The sequence below is a fragment of the Spodoptera frugiperda genome, chromosome 25 (genome assembly GCF_023101765.2).
Source record: "Spodoptera frugiperda isolate SF20-4 chromosome 25, AGI-APGP_CSIRO_Sfru_2.0, whole genome shotgun sequence".
Lineage (NCBI taxonomy): Eukaryota > Metazoa > Arthropoda > Insecta > Lepidoptera > Noctuidae > Spodoptera > Spodoptera frugiperda.
Genome location: NC_064236.1, coordinates 11,530,060 through 11,550,474, shown reverse-complemented (window position 1 = coordinate 11,550,474; position 20,415 = coordinate 11,530,060). Strand labels below are relative to the sequence as shown.

The 20,415-nt window shown below is 35.9% G+C and overlaps 2 protein-coding genes across 2 annotated transcripts; one reads left to right on the top strand and one right to left on the bottom strand.

Moving 5' to 3' along the window:
• The first annotated feature begins 811 nt into the window (after positions 1-811).
• On the top strand, positions 812-8,721 carry LOC118268874 (protein ABHD13). The gene is made up of 6 exons (XM_035583658.2): positions 812-1,227; positions 3,193-3,421; positions 3,914-4,107; positions 4,451-4,611; positions 4,706-5,427; positions 6,289-8,721. Exons 1-5 carry the CDS (start codon positions 1,095-1,097, stop codon positions 5,003-5,005), a joined length of 1,017 nt encoding a protein of 338 aa, XP_035439551.1. The 5' UTR covers positions 812-1,094; the 3' UTR covers positions 5,006-5,427; positions 6,289-8,721.
• A 2,189-nt stretch (positions 8,722-10,910) lies between these two features.
• On the bottom strand, positions 10,911-19,685 carry LOC118268879 (staphylococcal nuclease domain-containing protein 1). Its single transcript, XM_035583671.2, has 10 exons — positions 19,404-19,685; positions 18,975-19,096; positions 16,671-16,971; positions 16,041-16,211; positions 15,697-15,922; positions 14,214-14,430; positions 13,938-14,141; positions 12,843-13,821; positions 12,191-12,430; positions 10,911-12,080 (listed from the first exon to the last, which is right to left on the bottom strand). The coding sequence occupies exons 1-10, from the start codon at positions 19,452-19,454 to the stop codon at positions 11,907-11,909; spliced, it is 2,685 nt and encodes an 894-aa protein (XP_035439564.2). The 5' UTR covers positions 19,455-19,685; the 3' UTR covers positions 10,911-11,906.
• Between the last annotated feature and the right edge of the window lie 730 nt (positions 19,686-20,415).

The window sequence follows — 20,415 nt, the reverse complement described above, 5'->3', positions numbered from 1 at the left end:
CTGCGTCAGGCGGTAGGTGAGGACGCCGTGACGCCTCTCTAGCCACTCCTCAAAGAGGGGACTTACCGCTGCTATAACAGCGAGCCCAGCCCTCGGTTGCGACAGTCGTTGCTTCCATTCCGCCATTAGATCGCGCCGGAGCTCATCCCGCCACGCACTAATCTGGCGCGGCAGTGAACTTTCGCCCCGGCAATGCGCCGCTGCACGTAGGCTGTATACGTGTTGGTGAGTATCCCTGGGAATGGGAATGAGATGTCGTCTCCCTACATGTACCGTAAGTACATTATAAATAAATGTTACAATAAAAAAAATATTTTCCATGTTATTTGGCAATTTTCCATGATCACAAAATAATAATTCATTCCTTACCCAGTGCCCCATACAGATGCTGAGAGTAGCCCACTCACTTTTAGGGAGGAAAGTTTTTACACTACCTTGTCGTTTTCCTCTGAAATACTAGAAAGAAGATCTTTTTTGAAGATCCCTTGTCATCAAAAATAGGGTGCCGAAGAAATCTCGGTCTGGGTGCTAGTAGTGCTAAATCAGTACTGCTCGGTATTTATCCACTTTAGTATTCTCAGAGAATCACATTCTCAGGAAATCTCAGAATCTAAAAATTTATCTAGAAATTCGCTTCTTTTATGCGATAACGCGTTAACTTTTTTATAATTTGTACTTTACTTACTATTTTTTCTACTTTTATTTTTCTCTTGGAGAGGGTTATCAAAACTTTTTTTAAGTATGTAGTTTGTTTTTATTCAACTACTAACAAAATTAAAATGGCAACATTCTTATGTTCTTGATTTGGCATTGCTTTACATCTGTCAAATTCTAATAAACATCAAAAAAAAAATTGATATTGCAGTTTCTTCTTTCTATAACAATTCCATTCTATTAGATAATAAATTTAAATACGTGTTGTTGTAAATATGTGAGGGGTTTGGATAAATATCAAAAACTTTATTTATTACTTTATTCGACCTAGGTTATGGTTGAAACTGATATGATTGTAAAGTTTTCCACATTTCCACCGTCTCCCTTCCATAATAAAGCAGTTTTATATTTTTATTACATTACTTATACCTAATTTAAAAATGTATCATATACTTAGGATAATATTATATAGACTGTCGGTTGTGTCTACGTTAACTTTATTTTGTGGTGTAGTGGTGTTTTGGTTTTACGGATTTATAACGGCTTTTATCGTGTTCACGGTGGGCATATCAGGTAAGATTTATATTATTAGTCCTACGTTAGCTGATCATCATCCTATGACTAAAAGTATTCGGTATACTATTTCCAGATTTTTATTTTACCCACTTTTCTCGCAACCAAAAATTTGCGAAAGAGAACCAATTACTTTGCCTTTTAGGCGTCTGTATAATTTTATAGCATGCTGAAGATGGAATTAGTGCTAAACTTAAAATATTGAATATTTTTGATAACTGGCTTTTCACATTCTTATTTAATTTTACCAAAAAATCTAATAATTTTGTCTATCACTAAACCTTAAAGTATGTTGGTAATATTTTTTATGACCATTTGAAGTACATTAACTATTGAAATTTAAAATAAAAATGGTAACTAGACTGTATATGTATTCTCAAACCAATGTTATGATCCTTCTAAAAGACTGTCTTGAGTTTGCACATACAAAATAAAGTAATCATACATAATGTCGTTCCAATGTTACCCTGTGAAATGTTATTAGAAAGGAGAATGCTCAACGAAGTATGGGGAAAATACCCAGGCCCGGCGCAAACGATTTGTATCTCAGTTTATCAGTATAAATGTGTAATAAAATCCCGTATAGTTACCATCGTCGAAAACGATGGCTAAATGTAGGAAATTGCTATTTGTTTTTTGTCAGGGACTATATTTAAATCGATCAGCAGTGGACGTCTTTCGGCTGGTATGATGATGATATTTAAAGGATATTACGAGTAGAAAGTATTAAAACAAATGTATACATTATCAAAACATCATGTATTAGATTATTCAAAGTTCAATCATTTTCTACATCTAATATTACATTTTGTAGTGAAAGTGCGGGATTTGCAAAACCATCTTGGTGCCTTGCCCACCCAAGGTAGTATATGATGGACATCACATGGGCACAACAACCGAGTGACCTTTTCCCATGTATGCATGAACAATAATATTCGCCAATTGCATTTCTCTCACTACCTCTACTATATAAAACTTCTTATATCACGCTGTATTAATTAGGGGGTGATCTATGATTGATGCTCACGGCGTATACGAAGCGTATTAACTCAATAAAATAAAGAGATATTACTAAGTTTCATAAATCAAAACAATGATAAAAATTAATCCATGCTAAAAAATTAATATCAATTTCCAACATTAAGCCATCGTTTTCGATGATGGTGCCTATATAGCATTTCATTACTCATTTATACGGATAAACTGAGATATGTATAGTTTGTGCCAGGCCTGGGTTTTTTTTTGAGCATTCTCCTTTATATATAAACTTTTAGTTTACTTCCTCCTTTGGTAAACTATTCTCTGTATCAATATATCTTTTTATCATTTTGTTACAAGTGCTTATCAGAATTTAGAAACAAATTTTTTTAGAGTTATGCAAACATTGATAACCTGCTTATTTATCAAAATGTTTTTATCTCCATGATAATTTAAAATTATAGAATTCTGTAATTGCATATTATGTAGCATTATGTAATAGTATGCTGCATTCAAATTGTCGCCAACCCCAATAAGAGACAAATCTCAAATAAGAAATTGTATGAAGTTTACCCCTTTTTGGTGTTGACGTGAAATATGTATGCATCAGTAATATCCCACCTTTTTGTGAATGCCTTTTATATGGGGTACCTAAGTCAAGCTAGATAACTACTTATAATTAGTAATTGTTGAACATTTCTTCAGTTCTAAGGAGAAATAGATTGCAAGTTAAATAAAAAATAATTGTATTAAGATACATCATTAGCTGCATTGACATCTTATGATGATGTATTGCCATCCAATGATGTACATCAGTGAATAGTTTACCAGAATCATCACAAAGTTAAACAAACATAGATTCAATGATCAAGTCTGGAGTAGAATATTATCATTTTAAAATATACATATTAACAAGCCGAGCTTCTCTCTTACCAATAAAACATAAATCAACCTGACTTCTGTTACTCAATTCTTTGTTGCTTGCAGGGATTCTTTACAATGCACAAGATCTTCTACTTTATTACCCCAATGACCCACCAGATTCCAGAGTGTTTGTTCTTCAACCCAGCAACTATAAGCTTCCATATGAAAGTATAAAAATTAATAATAAAGATGGCTTCAAAATACACATGTTTCTTATAAAACAACCAGTAAATAGCAATCACAAGCCTACAATGATATTCTTTCACGGTAATGCTGGGAACATGGGACAGAGGTGAGAGATTATAAAAATACATTTTATATTCTAACTAGAAGAATGACAACTTGGAAATACAGTCTTATACTTTATGCAGTTGTACTTAAGCTCTATTTGTTAAATCCAATCTTTGAGCTTGTAACTATATTACAAAGTATATTAATTATGTGAGAATAACTTGTGTGTAAACCAAGCTACACTAAAGTAATTTCGATGTGATATCTTCATTTAAATGCGGAAGTAACCATATGTTCCGCTTTCATAGTCAATTTACCAGAGCAAGAACATAGGTTACCTTAAAATAACATCAATGGGTTTGTAATATTATGTATTGTGTTACAAAACGGAATTCCACACATTTTATTATGTAATCTTTACTAAAATGAGTAATTGCCTACTACATATACTTACAAACATGGACTTTAAGTTATATGTCCTTTATACATGTAACATAATGCAAGATTGGTGTTATTTTAACATTTTATATGTTAATAAATCATGCGTTTTCAGGCTTTCGAATGTGTCTGGTTTCTACCATAAGCTTAACATCAATATTCTCATGGTGGAGTACAGAGGCTATGGTTTGTCAGAAGGAAGTCCTTCAGAAAGAGGGTTATATGTTGATGCACAGTCGGCCCTTGATTACATCATGCAGAGAACTGACATAGATGTCAGTAAGATCATGGTTTTTGGAAGATCTTTAGGTTAGTAAAGATAGAAAAAGTAGTATACTTAATTAGACTTTCTTCTTTGTAACTGTACTTTTTTATGGTATAAGCTGGTAAATGAGCAGACGGATCACCTGATGGTAAGCAATCGCCCCGCTCGCCCATGGACATCCTAAACACCAGAGGTGTTACAAGTACATTGTCGGTCTTTCGGGGGTTAAGAGTTTAAGGGTTGTTGGGGAATCGTGAATTGAGCAGATTGGGAAAAGAGGTACTTAAAGATTCATTTAAAACCATCTTGTACAAAACTGTTATACATAGAGAAGTCTTGATGTAGGCTCATAACAAGAATTTCTCACTTTACAAGATAACATTTCAGGAGGAGCTATTGCTATTGACTTAGCTTCAAGACTGGAATATAGGAACAAGATATGGGCGCTGGTGGTGGAGAATACTTTCACCAGCATACCAGACATGGCACAAGTTATACTGAAATGGAGATGTTTGAACTGGCTTCCCCCTTGCTGTCATAAGAATAAGGTTTGTATTTGCAGACTAGTACATATAATCGTTAGTAACATATAAATATGATTTTTAATTTGTGTTTTATACCCACTGGTTTGTATTCTTCCAGTACCTATCTTTGAAGAAAATTGGGCACGTCATGACACCCACTCTTGTGATATGCGGCTCAAATGATGCTCTGGTCCCGCCTGCAATGGGGAAAGAGCTGTATATGCGATGTGGAGCAGTCTGCAAGAAGCTAGTAGTGATGCCTGGCGGTGGCCACGATGACACCTGGACTTGCAGGGACTACTACTCCTCTGTTCAACAATTCTTGCTGAATGTCCCGCCCTTACCTGGTGAAATAGGCCCGTTCTTTGACGACGATACAAATTCGACCATAAGACACACTATAGTACATACAGTATAGTATAAAATCTAGAATAATTAGACATAACATGATAGTATTCCATTATAATTTTACAAATTTTATATATACAGAAAGATATTTTAATAGGTTTTTAAATTCCTGTAGCTTTATGTGTAGATAATAATTTCAAGTTTTCCAATGTATTGGTACAAAATGGCGATGCAGATATGTGATTGTGACGAGATTTAATTATAAATTACGTACATATGTTAGCAGATATAGTTATGGAGTCTTAATGTAATACATTCGGGAAATATTTTTGTAAAGATGCACAAAATGTGTATCTATTGTGTACCCTAAAGCAAATAACTATAAAGCACCATCGAGTTTAAGGATCGCCTCACAAATTACCGTTTTTTTTTTTTTTTTTTTTTTTAAGGACCGCAACAGTTGTATTCTAGTCTGCCGGATTCGTAACTCAGGTTCCTCGGGTCTTGGGCTCGCTGTTATAGCAGCGGTAAGTCCCCTCTTTGAGGAGTGGCTAGAGAGGCGTCACGGCGTCCTCACCTACCGCCTGACGCAGGTGCTTACCGGACACGGAAGTTTCGGTAGGTACCTGTTTCGGATTCGGCGGGAGGAAACGCCCGGGTGTCGGCATTGCGTGGATCACCCGGAGGATACGGTGGAGCATACAGTAGCGGTGTGCCCTCCATGGGCTGAGCACCGCCGTGTTTTCAGGCATGTGGTCGACGCCAGTGACCTCTCGCGACCGGCATTGGTTCAGGCCATGGTGCGGAGCGAGGGGGAATGGGACGCCGTCTCCTCCTTCTGCGAAGCAGTCATGCTAGCTAAGGAGGAGGCGGAGCGCGTGAGGGAACGATCCTCCTCACGCCCCAGCCGCCGCAGAAGACACTCCGGGCGTCGGGGATCGCGTGACGATCTCCGGCCACCGTAAGTGCGGGTCTGCGGACGGCGAGTAAGGGTAGCTCGCCGCCCGACCACAACCAGACCCGTGCGTACGGCGCGTCGCGTTCCGCGCGCGCCTCAAAGAGCCAGACCACCACAGATGGGGCCCAGTAGGGCTGATGCCCGATCCGGAGCTGCGGACAACGTAAAAGGTTACCGGGGCTCCGGCTCAAGACAGGAGAAGGAACGGGGTGGTTTTTAGTCAGTAAGAGTCTGACACTCCCTCCCGCCTCACTCAAGGCGGGAGAAGTCATTGGATGATTTTCACTTTAAAATCAGGTGTCTCAAAAGTAAGTTCACATTTGCTTATTTTATTACGCGAAAGCAACTCAAAAAAAAAAAAAAAAAAACGGTAATTCGGCGACTGTAGCGCGTAGATTCCTCGGGTCTGTACTTGAAATTTAAAATCTTACATCTTACGTAACGTACAATCTAGGTACTATAGGTACCATGTCAGTTTTCCAGAATAGTTAGTATCTATTAGTATTTATGGAATACTCGTCTCACGTAACAATACTTCCATAACGTAACGTCTTATATCTATAAGTAGTTATACTTCCATAATACTACTTGTTGTTAATATGCTACGGGTATATATCTCTGTCATGTCATTGTCTTCCAACGTGTTCAACATAATATAACGTCGCCATTCCCAGCATTCTGCATTCGGTTGTGAAGTCGCCCCTAACTCGATAGTGCATGTACGAATATTTTGGTTGCCCGCTCCATATTAACATCTCGTTGACACTCGTTCGACTGATTATGTTGTCGCCAGCATAATTACGTAAGCAATGTTTTAAGTTTAACTAAGAACTGCCTTAGTATAAAAGGAGCTTTAGTTAAATCAATTCGTTATAGAATTTACATATTTTTATAGTCAAAGCAATTATTTTGTTGATATCAATTCAATACAAAGCTTTAGTGTAATGTTAGCACAAAAATGGTATTATATAAATTTAATGTGTAGGTAAGTGCAAGGATGGCTGACTTGATTGTTAAGCAGCCGAGTAAGTATACATAAATCCGAAATAATATAGCAGGCGTGGACCGGTGAGACTGGTTCAATATTTTAACTAGTTATAGGGGATTTTTTCTCAATGTAGAGGTTAGTCGCAGTAGTTTGAAGAGAGTATATTCCAATTGTTGCCGAATGTACACATGCAGTCCACGTGTCCTACACCCGCACTAAGCTAACAGCTTGAGGCTGCTTATCACAATGGCAGGGTTTTGTAGTATTTGCACTTGTCCGTCCTACCATTGTGTACATGGTGAAGCCAAATTAAGTCTTTTAATTTACTTCTGCCAGAGTAACCAGATACAACATTCTTAGATATAGGAACGGTATTTTGAATATTATATTGGTACAATGATAAGACCTGATTAGTAAACTGTACGGAGTTGATAGTGCAAAGACAATGTCACAATTATAAATTTTAATTACAAAGGCTTACAAAACCCTTAGTAACTGCTACAAATAATTTCAGTCAACAGATTTTTGAAATATCTGGCGGAGAGGACAGGCCTGCTTTTGCTTCTGTAGGTACCTATGTAATGTGTTGTGACACTGCATATGCAGACTCGATGTTCATTGTTTACATCTGTACAAGTAGCATGTAAGGAGTCCCGCAAAGATGTTGAAAATAAGGTATTTTCAACGTCCTTGTAGTCAAATATCAGGCTAGTTAGGCAATTCATTCCGTTAAGTTTTATATAGGTATCTGAACTCGTTGGTTAAAGAGCACAAGTACACTCACAAATAGAACAATCTTCAATACAAATGACAACTTCTCCAATGCAAATAATATCATACTTCCTTACTAATTATATTAATATTATTTATGTTTGGAGGTTTGTCCGTCAATTACGGTGAAACTACTGAATGGATTTTTATGAAATTTGGTATACATACAGGGTATCAGCTGACTTGGGTGGTAGGGCTTTTTATCTCACAGGAAAGCTGGCGAAGCGGCTGGCAGAAGCTAGTATTAGAAATAGAGAAGTGTATACCTATGACTTTAGGTATGGAGACATGAGAATGATATGGGTCTTTTTTGACCGCGCGGGCTATGCCTTGGCGGAAAGCTGACTAAGTGACAACCTTCGAATTCTTACTACGATCAAAAATTATGAAAAGTTTTATTAAGACCGAAATGCTACTTCGGAGCCAACAACATATTTAGGGGCTCTATTTTATTAATAACTACAATACAGCGGCTCTCTAACCACTTGAGAATCAAATTCCTTTTTGGTTAATGTTTTGCAGTAATTGTACTAATTATGATTTAAATATTAATGTACATACATACCTATAAATTATTCCATTTAGATTTGTTAATTTAACATAATTAACTTGTTTAAATTAAATGTATTTATATGGCAATACGCAGTTAGTGCAGTAGTGGCAATCAGTGCGGTAACGTCGGGATGTTGCCCATAAACTGCCTGAACATGTCTGTTTGATAATATCGCATGTCAAGCAATAACAAAAGTACATTATCATTTTTTTAATATTAAGTAGGTATATTTTATTATAAAAGAGCTGTGAATGTGCAGACTGAAGCGGTGAGCTCCAGTAAGCTATTTTATGCTAGACACTACGAACTCGTTGCGTCTTTGTGCTAATGGTCCAAACAGCAAAGCGTTTAGCTGCTTAAATATTTGGCTGTTACGGTGCCAAAATCTTATTTGATAAAATAATTCCATAAATGTTGTGTTATGTGTGTTTTGATTTAGCTGAGTGAAGTAGATTGCGTAATTTATATAAAAAATCCGCTCTTATTTTACTAAATTAAATATATTATCTTTTCTAATAGCTTGTTTTTATTTATACGATTAGATTCTGTTATTGAATTACTACTGCTGTATTCTAATGTAAAGGAATACGCTCTTATGAACCATAATAAAATTATAACTAGATACTGCTCGGGTTCTGGAGGCTGCGGGTTTCGTGTTGGCACCAAGCTGGTGCTTCTGAGGGTTAATTTTTTTGCTCGTTGTGCATTCACACTGCTTACGAGTGGTATTCCAGAAAGAAGTCATGGGACTAGTGTTTTGGCTTGGGGCCCAGACCGCGAGGAAGATAACCAAGAAAGAGGGTATGCATGTCTGAAGAATCGTGAGTCGCCAGCGCACCCCCACCTAGGGTAACGGTGGACTCTAGTTGGGTAGGTACTAAATATACTTACCTAGGGACAAGAGAATTCCCTAGGTAGACCATTTTCATCCCCTCATTCTCGAGGGATTATATAGACATTGTTACTAAAAAAACTTTAAAAGAGCAATTTGTCTTTTATTTGCATTTTAAGCGGCCGGCTAAACCAAGAAGTAGCAAGTGACAGTGGCGTGTCGGATTGCTCGCAAATGTCATCGATTTCCCAGATGTCGACGACGGGTAAGTTGTCACTGTACGTGTAGGTAAGTTGTCACTGTACGTGTAGGTAAGTTGTCACTGTACGTGTAGGTAAGTTGTCACTGTACGTGTAGGTAAGTTGTCACTGTACGTGTAGGTAAGTTGTCACTGTACGTGTAGGTAAGTTGTCTGTACGTGTAGGTAAGTTGTCACTGTACGTGTAGGTAAGTTGTCACTGTACGTGTAGGTAAGTTGTCACTGTACGTGTAGGTAAGTTGTCACTGTACGTGTAGGTAAGTTGTCACTGTACGTGTAGGTAAGTTGCCACTGTACACTGTACGTGTAGGTAAGTTGTCACTGTACGTGTAGGTAAGTTGTCACTGTACGTGTAGGTAAGTTGTCACTGTACGTGTAGGTAAGTTGTCACTGTACGTGTAGGTAAGTTGTCACTGTACGTGTAGGTAAGTTGTCACTGTACGTGTCGGTAAGTTGTCACTGTACGTGTAGGTAAGTTGTCACTGTACGTGTCGGTAAGTTGCCACTGTACGCGTAGGTAAGTTGCCACTGTACGTGTCGGTAAGTTGTCACTGTACGTGTAGGTAAGTTGTCACTGTACGTGTAGGTAAGTTGTCACTGTACGTGTAGGTAAGTTGTCACTGTACGTGTAGGTAAGTTGTCACTGTACGTGTAGGTAAGTTGTCACTGTACGTGTAGGTAAGTTGTCACTGTACGTGTAGGTAAGTTGTCACTGTACGTGTAGGTAAGTTGTCACTGTACGTGTAGGTAAGTTGTCACTGTACGTGTAGGTAAGTTGTCACTGTACGTGTAGGTAAGTTGTCACTGTACGTGTAGGTAAGTTGTCACTGTACGTGTAGGTAAGTTGTCACTGTTCGTGTAGGTAAGTTGTCACTGTACGTGTAGGTAAGTTGTCACTGTACGTGTAGGTAAGTTGTCACTGTACGTGTAGGTAAGTTGTCACTGTACGTGTAGGTAAGTTGTCACTGTACGTGTAGGTAAGTTGTCACTGTACGTGTAGGTAAGTTGTCACTGTACGTGTAGGTAAGTTGTCACTGTACGTGTAGGTAAGTTGTCACTGTACGTGTAGGTAAGTTGTCACTGTACGTGTAGGTAAGTTGTCACTGTACGTGTAGGTAAGTTGTCACTGTACGTGTAGGTAAGTTGTCACTGTACGTGTAGGTAAGTTGTCACTGTACGTGTAGGTAAGTTGTCACTGTACGTGTAGGTAAGTTGTCACTGTACGTGTAGGTAAGTTGTCACTGTACGTGTAGGTAAGTTGTCACTGTACGTGTAGGTAAGTTGTCACTGTACGTGTCGGTAAGTTGTCACTGTACGTGTAGGTAAGTTGCCACTGTACGCGTAGGTAAGTTGCCACTGTACGTGTCGGTAAGTTGTCACTGTACGTGTCGGTAAGTTGTCACTGTACGTGTAGGTAAGTTGTCACTGTAAGTTCTTTCATCAGATCATCACGACTGGTTCTTGCGACTAACTGCATAATAGTTTGCTTTATGGCAGCAAACTTCCAAGATCGTGATTGACTTTCATCGAAGGCTACAATCACAACTGGTGATGCTCTAATGCAGGATAATGACATATTTAGAAGAATACACGTTAAGAAGATTAAAACATCGATAAATTCCTAAAATATTTATTTAATATACGAAGTTTAACATTCCATGTATTGTTATGAATATGAATGCATGTAAAGTTCTAAAAACAATGACATCTCGAGGTGAGAGGTAGGTTCATACAATATGTATTCTTATAAGCACGAAATACGAAGCTAAAAGTTTTTCGAAATACCACTCGTACAATATTACCCATTAAATAAAGATACGTAATAAATCTGTTTTCGAACATTCATAATTCTTATTAAACTCCTCACTAGCTACACTTTGACGAATGCCAGATACACATACATGCTCAAATGCTTTTACAAGTCAAAAATACACATTAATTGTAAAATAGAATTGTAAAGAAGAGATACGGAAAATAACAATGATAAAAAGCACAGGAGCAGATTATTAATGAATAATATTCTTCGTGTAAAAATAAATAATGAAATTAACAACGAAATATAATGTATTTCTGATATACAAAACTGTAAAAAATGTAAATAAAATCAACAATTTGCATTCACCATAATGAAAGGTATTTTTTATGTTGTTATAATAATTATACAATTACATTAGTACATTTATTAAATGTTGCTTAATCCTGATAATAATTATTATTTCATTAAAAGTACATATATGCAGATACAAATTTAGAGGCATATAATGCCACGAGTATCATAATGTTACGGAATAGTGTTCATAATAATGTTCATTATACTCCCCACATACACACATGACACATCTCATTACACAAAGTATACAATTTATTCAAATATTGTGTTAACCACAATATGATCATCACGATTTCTAAAAGTATTGGTTTTGATTTCCTAAGGAAATAAGGACATAAGGAAGACGACAACCAGAAAGACAGAATTACGTATTAGAAATCGGTTAATATTGAACGCGCTCACAGAAACGGTTGTATGATGCTATATAAGATATACTGGATGTGTAAAGCTGTGCACATAACACAGTTTAGCACGTGCTGTGGCGAGTCGGTAACTTCCCGCTAGCGACGCGCACCAAACTCGACGGCATCATCGTCAGTGATGTCTCCATGTCGCCACAAGTTGAGACGCGAGCACTTGGCGTGCTCCTGCGCGGCGCGGTACTCAGCTACCAGTCCCATCAGGCGGTGGTCGCGCAGTGGTTCCAGCAGTACCAATCCCTCTTTGATCAAATTCTAAAAATATCATAATTTGCATATTTAATTTTTATCATATCATTAAAATAAATAATCAAATAAATTTAGACATGACCTAGAAGGTCTAATATATGGTATCTTATTATTACCTTTCCGATGTCAACGTTGGTGTTAGGATCGACAAGAGTGACGCAAGGTGGGGAGCCACGAGTCTCCACGTTAAGAAGCAGTTTCCTGTTCAGCGTGTCCGAAGAGAAAACAGCAACTGCTTCAGATCGATCTTCAGGGTCCACTGGGAACTTGACGCAACACAGTGTGAACTCGCTGGCATAAGCAGGCTCCAGCTCAGTGCCTGGAGGCAGTGGAGCCAGGCGCGCAGCGGGCACGATCTACAAAACATACATCACAATATTAATATTTTACACAATATACTAGCGGACCCGACAGACGTTGTCCTGTCTACACATCTGATTAATTAAAAAAACATTGTCCAGCGGACAAAATTTTGAATCTAAACCATTCTCAGATCCCCTTGAACACACACAAAAAATTTCATTAAAATAGTTCCAGTCGTTTAAAAGAAGTTTATTGACATACACACTTACAGAAGAATTATTATATATATAAAGATTTCACTCACAAAATAATATGACAAATAAAAATTTAAATAAGTCATAATTATGTTACAATATTAAATTATATAGAATTGGATAATTATTATTTATTTAGGTTGATACACAAGTTTAAGAATGTTTGAATGATTTTATTTTAGTTCTTTAAACATATGTGCAATTAACTTACCTCACGGTTTCCGTAATCGATGTAGAAGATATGAACCATTTTGTCCTCTGTGATCCTTTCAACCTTGGCCCTATACCAATTTTCATCTGAAGTGTAACGAGCAGCACAGATTTGTCCTCTCCTGGGGACATATGATCCAGGAAGAGGGGCATTGTTTTTGAATTCCTGGTGAATTCTATCCATTAAATTCTCGAGCTTACTGCCCAAGTCAACGTTTTGTGCATAAAAATTGCCTTCTTCTGTTACCTCAGTAATAACAACTTTTTCATACTTAACAGTACGATCTTGAATTGGAGCATTTCTTTCCTTTTCAGTTTCTTTTTCAACTTCTACATAATCCCGCCATAATCCAATTCGCCTTTTCATAGCGTTCTCTTCAGCAGTTTTAATTTGGCGAGCAAACTCTGAAGTTTCCGCGGTGTGGTGCATTGTGGCTAGTCCATGCTCCACTAAAGCCACTGACAAGTTCTCGTTATCATTCCATAGCCAACCAATGAAGTTGCCTGCCTTGTCCATTTCTTCAATGGTGACTACAACGTCACGTTGGAGGCATTTCTCTTTGGTGAATTGCAAAGCTTCTTCACCGAAGGGTTCGGCACTTTGCATGCCACCTCCTCCTATGGCAGGACGTGATCCCCTGGGGCAGTTAATGCCGGCTAGCAAGAATGTCACCAGGACAGATTCTTTGGGAATGTATATCCTCATTCGAGATCCACTGGCGACAAACTCTACAGTAGCCTCTGTTTTCTGAGCTCTCTTAAGGAATGGGAAAAACTTTTTGGATTTGGCAGAGTCTCCACTCGTATCTTGGATACGATGAGTAGGGATGTCTTTTTTAGCGTGAACACCAATACCAGCTTTCTGCGCCTTTAGCTCAGCTTCTAAGAGTTTGTCATAGTGGGAGCTGCGTTGATCATTATCATTTCGGTACCGAACAACGGTTGCATAACCCTTTGCAACTAATGCCTCAGCCAAATTCCTGTGTAACAGAATATGTAGTGTAAATTATCACTTCCGAAACAAAATTAAACGACCAGATACTTCAAGTTTATTCCGAATAGAAATCGAATCAAAGAAATAAAATTGGATACTTACACTCCTCCGGCAACGACAGTGCAGCAACTTTTCTCAGGGAAATTATCTTTTGCGGGTTGGATATAGTCAACAGTTACGTTAACTCGCTTGCCAATCACCTTCTTACGCAGAAATTCGCGAGCTTCATACATCCATGGTATGTCATACAAGGGTTTGAAACCTTTTGGTCTTGGAGAGTTTTTGCCTTCCTCATCAGGGTTGTTTCTGTCAAGTAATACAAAATTATGATAAAACTGTTCAATGAGCATACAGTGGAAAAAATAGATGCTAACTTACTTTTCACGTGGTGGTCTGATGCTGGCAAGGAATATTTTCTTTTGGGTGTTGTTGGGCATTTTCACAACAAGAGCGTCTCCATTCACAACTTCCATTACTGTCGCTGTGAACTCCTTGTCCTTGGCTGCTATAATAGGAGCATTGCTCACATAGTTAGTCCAAATTCGGATTCTAGCTTCCTTCGCAGCTTTCTCTGCACTTCGCAAAGATGATGCTCCTAAAAAAGATATTTTAGTTGTTAACATGTGATAACAGACAATTTTCTGAACAAATCAAATCGGGACATAGTAATGCAGAAATATCGTCAACTTTCTTGTACTTAAGCAACACATATAAAATTAAGTATACATTGAAATATTATGCAGAGTTCAACATAATTTTAGCTATACCCTGATAGTGATTATTGTAAAATTACAAGATTTGTGATGTTACGATAATTTCTATTACTTTTTGTATTTTTGATGTGTGTAATTCAAATGCATTAAGTCATAGTCTGATAATATTATTGTGATGCTGCTTGGCAACTGAAACTATAATTTAGTGCCAAAATATTTTATAATCTTTTTTATAACTTATCGACGTCGTCTATAGCCATACAAATAAATATTTGTAATTACGTTGAATAATCGTAATTAATCTATGAATTACGTTGGTATTTATTATATTTTTTGTAAAGATGAATTAATTATATTATTAACCAATGAGAAAAAAATGTGTTGTGTTCATAAAATGAAATACATTTAAAAGCTGTTGTGGAAAGCAGAATAAGCCTGTGCACAATCAAAGAAAATAAACGTATTATGTGACTCAAACAGAAACAAAACCTTAATAGGTTTAAAAATGGTATATAAGGAAGATACATATAGCATATCATTAAAAAATTTTTGAATCATTATTAAAAACATACAAGGAATTTCATGTTTATAATAATTATGTCCTATTAAGTTTTATTCATGTATGATAGATTTAAGTCATCATACAATTTTTATGTAATAAATAACTTCTTAAAACCGAAAGTGCATTAAATTCCAAAGTGTTAGCACATCATAAGGTACCTCAAAATAAAAAAAAGGACTGAATATGTTCTAGGCAACTTCTTTGTTCATCTGATTTTCTTGTTACATTTTTCAAGCACAATTTTATATATTTTGGTATCAAATTAATATCAAATTTCTATGTTACTTTGTCTTGGTTCTGTAAAACAATCAATTTCTAAATACAATCAACAATTATCTGTAGTTTCTGCTAGAAAACATATTTTTATACACTAAAAAACAAAGATTCACCTAATTCTGCAATTCATGCCATAAAGTGCTTGTTTGTAGTTTCATAACTTGGACTATATTTTTTTTATAATAGATAGTGAAAGTATCATGATAAATCCTACTATTCATCCCAAGGAATAGCGGGCAAAGCCGCTGGCAGAAACAAGTTATATGTATTATATTAATAAAAATATGGGTGATGCTTATATAATACTAACCTGATTTCATCACTGCAAGAGACCAGTCAACACATCTGGCAAAGCCCTGTCGCAAGAGAGCTTCAGCAATGTTTCCTTGTGGGTGTAAGATGGTACCCACATAATTGTTGTTATTAACAGATTCGAGAACAACTTCTACATCGCGCTGAAGAAGTTTAGACTCTAAAAAGAAACGCGCTTCTTCTGCGTAGGGCTCGGATTCACCATCTTGCCTCACTGCGGGGCACTAAAACAATGATAATACATTTAATATTTATGTAAAGTCAGATACCCGTCTCAAGCAGCTTATAGAGCAACAACATTGCCACATTAGATTTACTTCATTTATTTAGCTAGATACTTACTCGAATTCCCGACAGCATCAGTGTGATCTGGTAGAAATCAGGCAGTAGGCAGAGCCTTACTGTGGACCCATCACGAACATATTCAATGATGGCCTTAATTGGTTTTCCATTGTATTTAGCGACCAGAGCTTTTGGACTGTCTGTCCACGTCTTGATTTCGCGAACATGGTCCTGTTAATTACAATTCAGTTGTGATAATTAAAAAAAAAATAGATATTTATTTACTGACATATTTTTAGTAATATTGTATTGACTTAAGAAGTAAACAAGTAGGAATAAAGATTATGGTGGATAGAAAATCCTAAAAAATTAAAAATGTTTTACCAATTAATTAGTATTAATCTATTATATAAAAATAAGTCGAGTTTTCCTTCCTGACGCTATAACTCCAGAACGCACGAACCGATTTCCATGGTTTTGCATTCGTTGGAAAGGTCTCGGGCTCCGTAAGGTTTATAGCAAAAAAAATTCAGGAGAAAATTTAAGAAAAATGCAGGAAAACATAGAAAATCACTGGTGGCGAAACGGAGTTCGCCGGGTTTGCTAGTTATTCTATAATAAACAATTTTTGTCTGACTGCAACAAGTGTCATACATAACATAGCTTACAACTTGTACTTAATTTGCTTACCTGTAAATCAGGACCCCAGATGCCTTTACCTTGAGACTTTGCAACGTCTTCAAGCTCAACAAGCCTCTTCAACTGAGGTATATTTCTACCTCCATCTCTAACTTTAGCCAAGCCTTCAGTAAGGAGGACTTCTATTACGTTATCATCCTTGATAGGATCTTTGCCTGTCCACACACATCCATATTCCCTGGTAGCGGAATTAGGAGGCTTATCAGCAGTAAAGATGACCTCACGGCCAACTAGTTTCCTGAGATACTCACGAGCCTCCCACGCAAAGGGCTCGTCCTTTGTCTCCGTATCACTGTTAAGAAAAAATCAAATCTTTAGTTTGCCCTCATATAATTATGATAATAATATTATTTTAAAACAGCATAGCAATTGAAGAGTAAATTCATTTTTTTATTGTTTCGCATTGCTCTTTATACAATTAGGAATAAACAGATGAGCATAACAATAGCAAAAGCATCATCATAAACACCTATGTATTGAAGTCCTTTTAGGTTCAAATTTGTAAATCACAGTATACCTAGAGTATTAGAATTAGGTTTAGTAATAGTCCCCCAGCAATGTGAGCCTACTATCAACAAGTAATTGACAAATAATATTAAAAAAGTGATACTGGTTGACAGTAACACGAAAATATAAGATACAAATAAATATAATCATTGTATACAATAAATTTATCTAAAAATGACATAAGATTTACCTACTCTATATAGTATGACAGTTACTTGGTTTTAAATATACTTTATCTATTTGCTCCATTGTTTACTTGATCAACCTTTTTTGGTTATTGGTTTGCACCCAGTAATTTATTATTGGTTGATCAAGTTGACTTTCTAAATGAAGTGATAAGCAATACAAATAGTCTAAATGTAAGATTATGTTGATGAATTAAGAATGAATCCTTAAAGTAATGATGTTTAAACGGAAGAAATGGATCGCAAGAAGCTGATAAAATTGAAGTATTGCTATCATGTACTAGAGATCTTGATGAATTTGTTAATTTTGTGCCTTATTTTCGTAAACTCAGCCTAAACTCACAACAAAACTATTTGTATTCTTAAAATATATAGAGAAATATATCTTCATTGCTAATAATGTGTTTAATAATATTATATTAGTGTCTTCTATAGTAATTATCTTTGTACAAATTTGATTTTAATGATAATTATCAATTAATTAATTGCTTTAAAGTAATATATTAGAATATTATTAAAGAAATGAAGATAAATGGTTAGGAATTCTGTAGTGGTGTTATCAGGGCTCTTATTATGCTATTATATCTTCTCTGCTACTAAAGAGGTACCTTTCTACTGCTACTAAAGCAATCTTTAGTAATTATGTAAATGTAAAAGTAAAAAAATGTAAATTATGTAGACATATTCCACATTTTTCTTTGAATTTACTAAAAACATTTCAGCATTGCATTGTCATACTTTTCATTACTTAATCTTAACAATCCACACAGCACTATTGAATCTTACATACAAGTACACATTATGGTATGATTTGTTACCATATGGACCTTTCCTTATAATGCTTATTGCTATATTTTACAGAATAATATCAATCTTGTGGTCAGAGAACTAATGAAAATATTTTGTAATATCAGATAAATCAAAATAACATTATGTTTTTGTGTGTAGAGATCGGTAGGAAGTACGAGGAATATGAACTTTTCCTTTCACCGTACAAGTAAAGTCACAGGTAATTGACATTCGGTACTTGAATTTCAGTAATTGATATAAAACCTTTCAACACAATAATAGTATGACAATGCTTATGTATAATAATAGTGTAATATAATTAGCCATGCCAGAAGAAATAGATGTGTTAAAGTCGATATAAATATATTCGCTATTGCTTTGCAGCATACACATAAACATATTATTTGGTACCTAGATTGACTTATTTACATTGACAGTATGTTCAAATTTGTATTCCTGTCCTGACTGACTAGCTTGTCTAGTATAAAATCTAGCTGTTTCGCAAAGCATCCATAAACATCAATGATGATTCTGATACATACTTATATAAAATTGTTGCTTCTAATTACCTATATTGAAACTTATTATTTTGAACATCAATACCAGAAATTAAAAAGATATGAAATAAATTCACCTTTGAGCTATATCTAATAGCTGATATTAAAGAAATCAATACATGATGTATAAATATAGCATCAAGATGTTATATGGGTGTGATTGCTAGTCAAGTAATGATAAATCAATTTAATGACTTAAAGCTGGTGTATTTTTGGGTATACTTAATTGATAACTTGTTTATTTAAAGAGTACTCACTTATTTGGTGTTTTCTGGCGTGCTAACTTAGGCGCGGTGATGCCAGACAACGCGATGACTTTCTCTGGAGGCGGCCCGCCCTGCGGTTGTCGCCTGATCACAATCGTATCCCCTGATAGTACCTGTATTGCAATTAAAGATGTGACTTATTATTTTAAAGTTTTTACATATCAAATTGCATTTTATCTATCGAAATGTATATCTACCGACTCAACAATCTGCCAGCTGGCACAAAATGAAAAAGATTAACTACCATTACACCAATACTACATTTTGTTGATCAGAAGTTGAAATTAAGCGTACAAGCTAGTAAAGCAGTTCAAATCATGAACGCGATGATGTGCCAACGAGGCAAATTAAAGAGATCGGCACGAGGCATCCTGGCTTACTGTTTATGAAAATTATAAAAACATGTTATTGTTGTATTACCTGCTTCACGATTCCTATTTTATAAGCAGGCGCGGGTGCTGGAGCACTCATTTTTAAAGTATTTTCTTTTTGAAAATCCGGCAAAAGAATAAGATGTTATAAAATGACTGATGTGCGAAGAACTAACAAGATTGTCGAAACGTGGCCGCTGCTAGTGTTTCCACATTGAGAAGGGAGGGTAAATTTTATTGATGTTGATACTTTCTCCGCGGCCGTAAGACTGATATTCTCGTCTGACAATACTAATTAGTTATACCTGTTTTCGGATCAATAATCGACTAATGTACAAAATGGCGGCCGTTTGGTAATGAGTTAACAGTAGTCTATGGCCATTAAAATGTTGTTTTGAACATTCTTACGCAGTATTTAATTATATTATGAGTCAACTAACGTTTTTGCAGATTTACGGTAAGGTTTTGAGGTATTAGATAATGCATATTAAAGAAATATATAAATTTTATAATTCGACTAAAAACTAAAGTTATAATGGAAATCGACTTAATGTGTACTAGGTATCAATGACACTACATATTAAAAAATGCACACGTGATACAACGTGGAACGCGTAGTATCTTTTGAAATTGCCATAAATTACAGATTTTAAGCATGAATGTATGTATGTTAGCTTCGGTACGTAAAATAAATATAAGTATTATACTTCTTTGTGTTGTGCCCAAAGATATTGTAATTGCTATTTAAATAAACACAAAAAATCATGATTGGACGAAAATGGTAGATACAAAATACAAGATAGTGATCATCGAAGAGGTGCCATGTGGCCATGCGCTGATGCGTCTAGGCAGCGTTGAATATAATTTGAGATAACGCGGGAATTTCAAAACAATAAAGTCTCAAAACGTTGGACAAACGTTGAGATGAAAAAAATATTAGGACCACAGAGTACGATTAAACAGGGTGAATAGGAATCGAGAGAAATATAATGATAATACCATTGTATGGTGGTATTGGAATTATCTATAAAATGTTATTACTATATTAGGTAATTAATCTA

Coding starts and splice junctions, on each gene's coding strand:
- LOC118268874 (XM_035583658.2), top strand. CDS start 1,095: ATGTATCATATACTTAGGATAATATTATATAGACTGTCGGTTGTGTCT. Junction 1,228..3,192: donor GTTCACGGTGGGCATATCAG/GTAAGATTTATA, acceptor TGTTGCTTGCAG/GGATTCTTTACAATGCACAA. Junction 4,612..4,705: donor CTTGCTGTCATAAGAATAAG/GTTTGTATTTGC, acceptor GTATTCTTCCAG/TACCTATCTTTGAAGAAAAT.
- LOC118268879 (XM_035583671.2), bottom strand. CDS start 19,454: ATGAGTGCTCCAGCACCCGCGCCTGCTTATAAAATAGGAATCGTGAAG. Junction 16,972..18,974: donor CGCCAGAAAACACCAAATAA/GTGAGTACTCTT, acceptor TTTTCTTAACAG/TGATACGGAGACAAAGGACG. Junction 14,431..15,696: donor TCTTGCAGTGATGAAATCAG/GTTAGTATTATA, acceptor TATCTTTTTTAG/GAGCATCATCTTTGCGAAGT.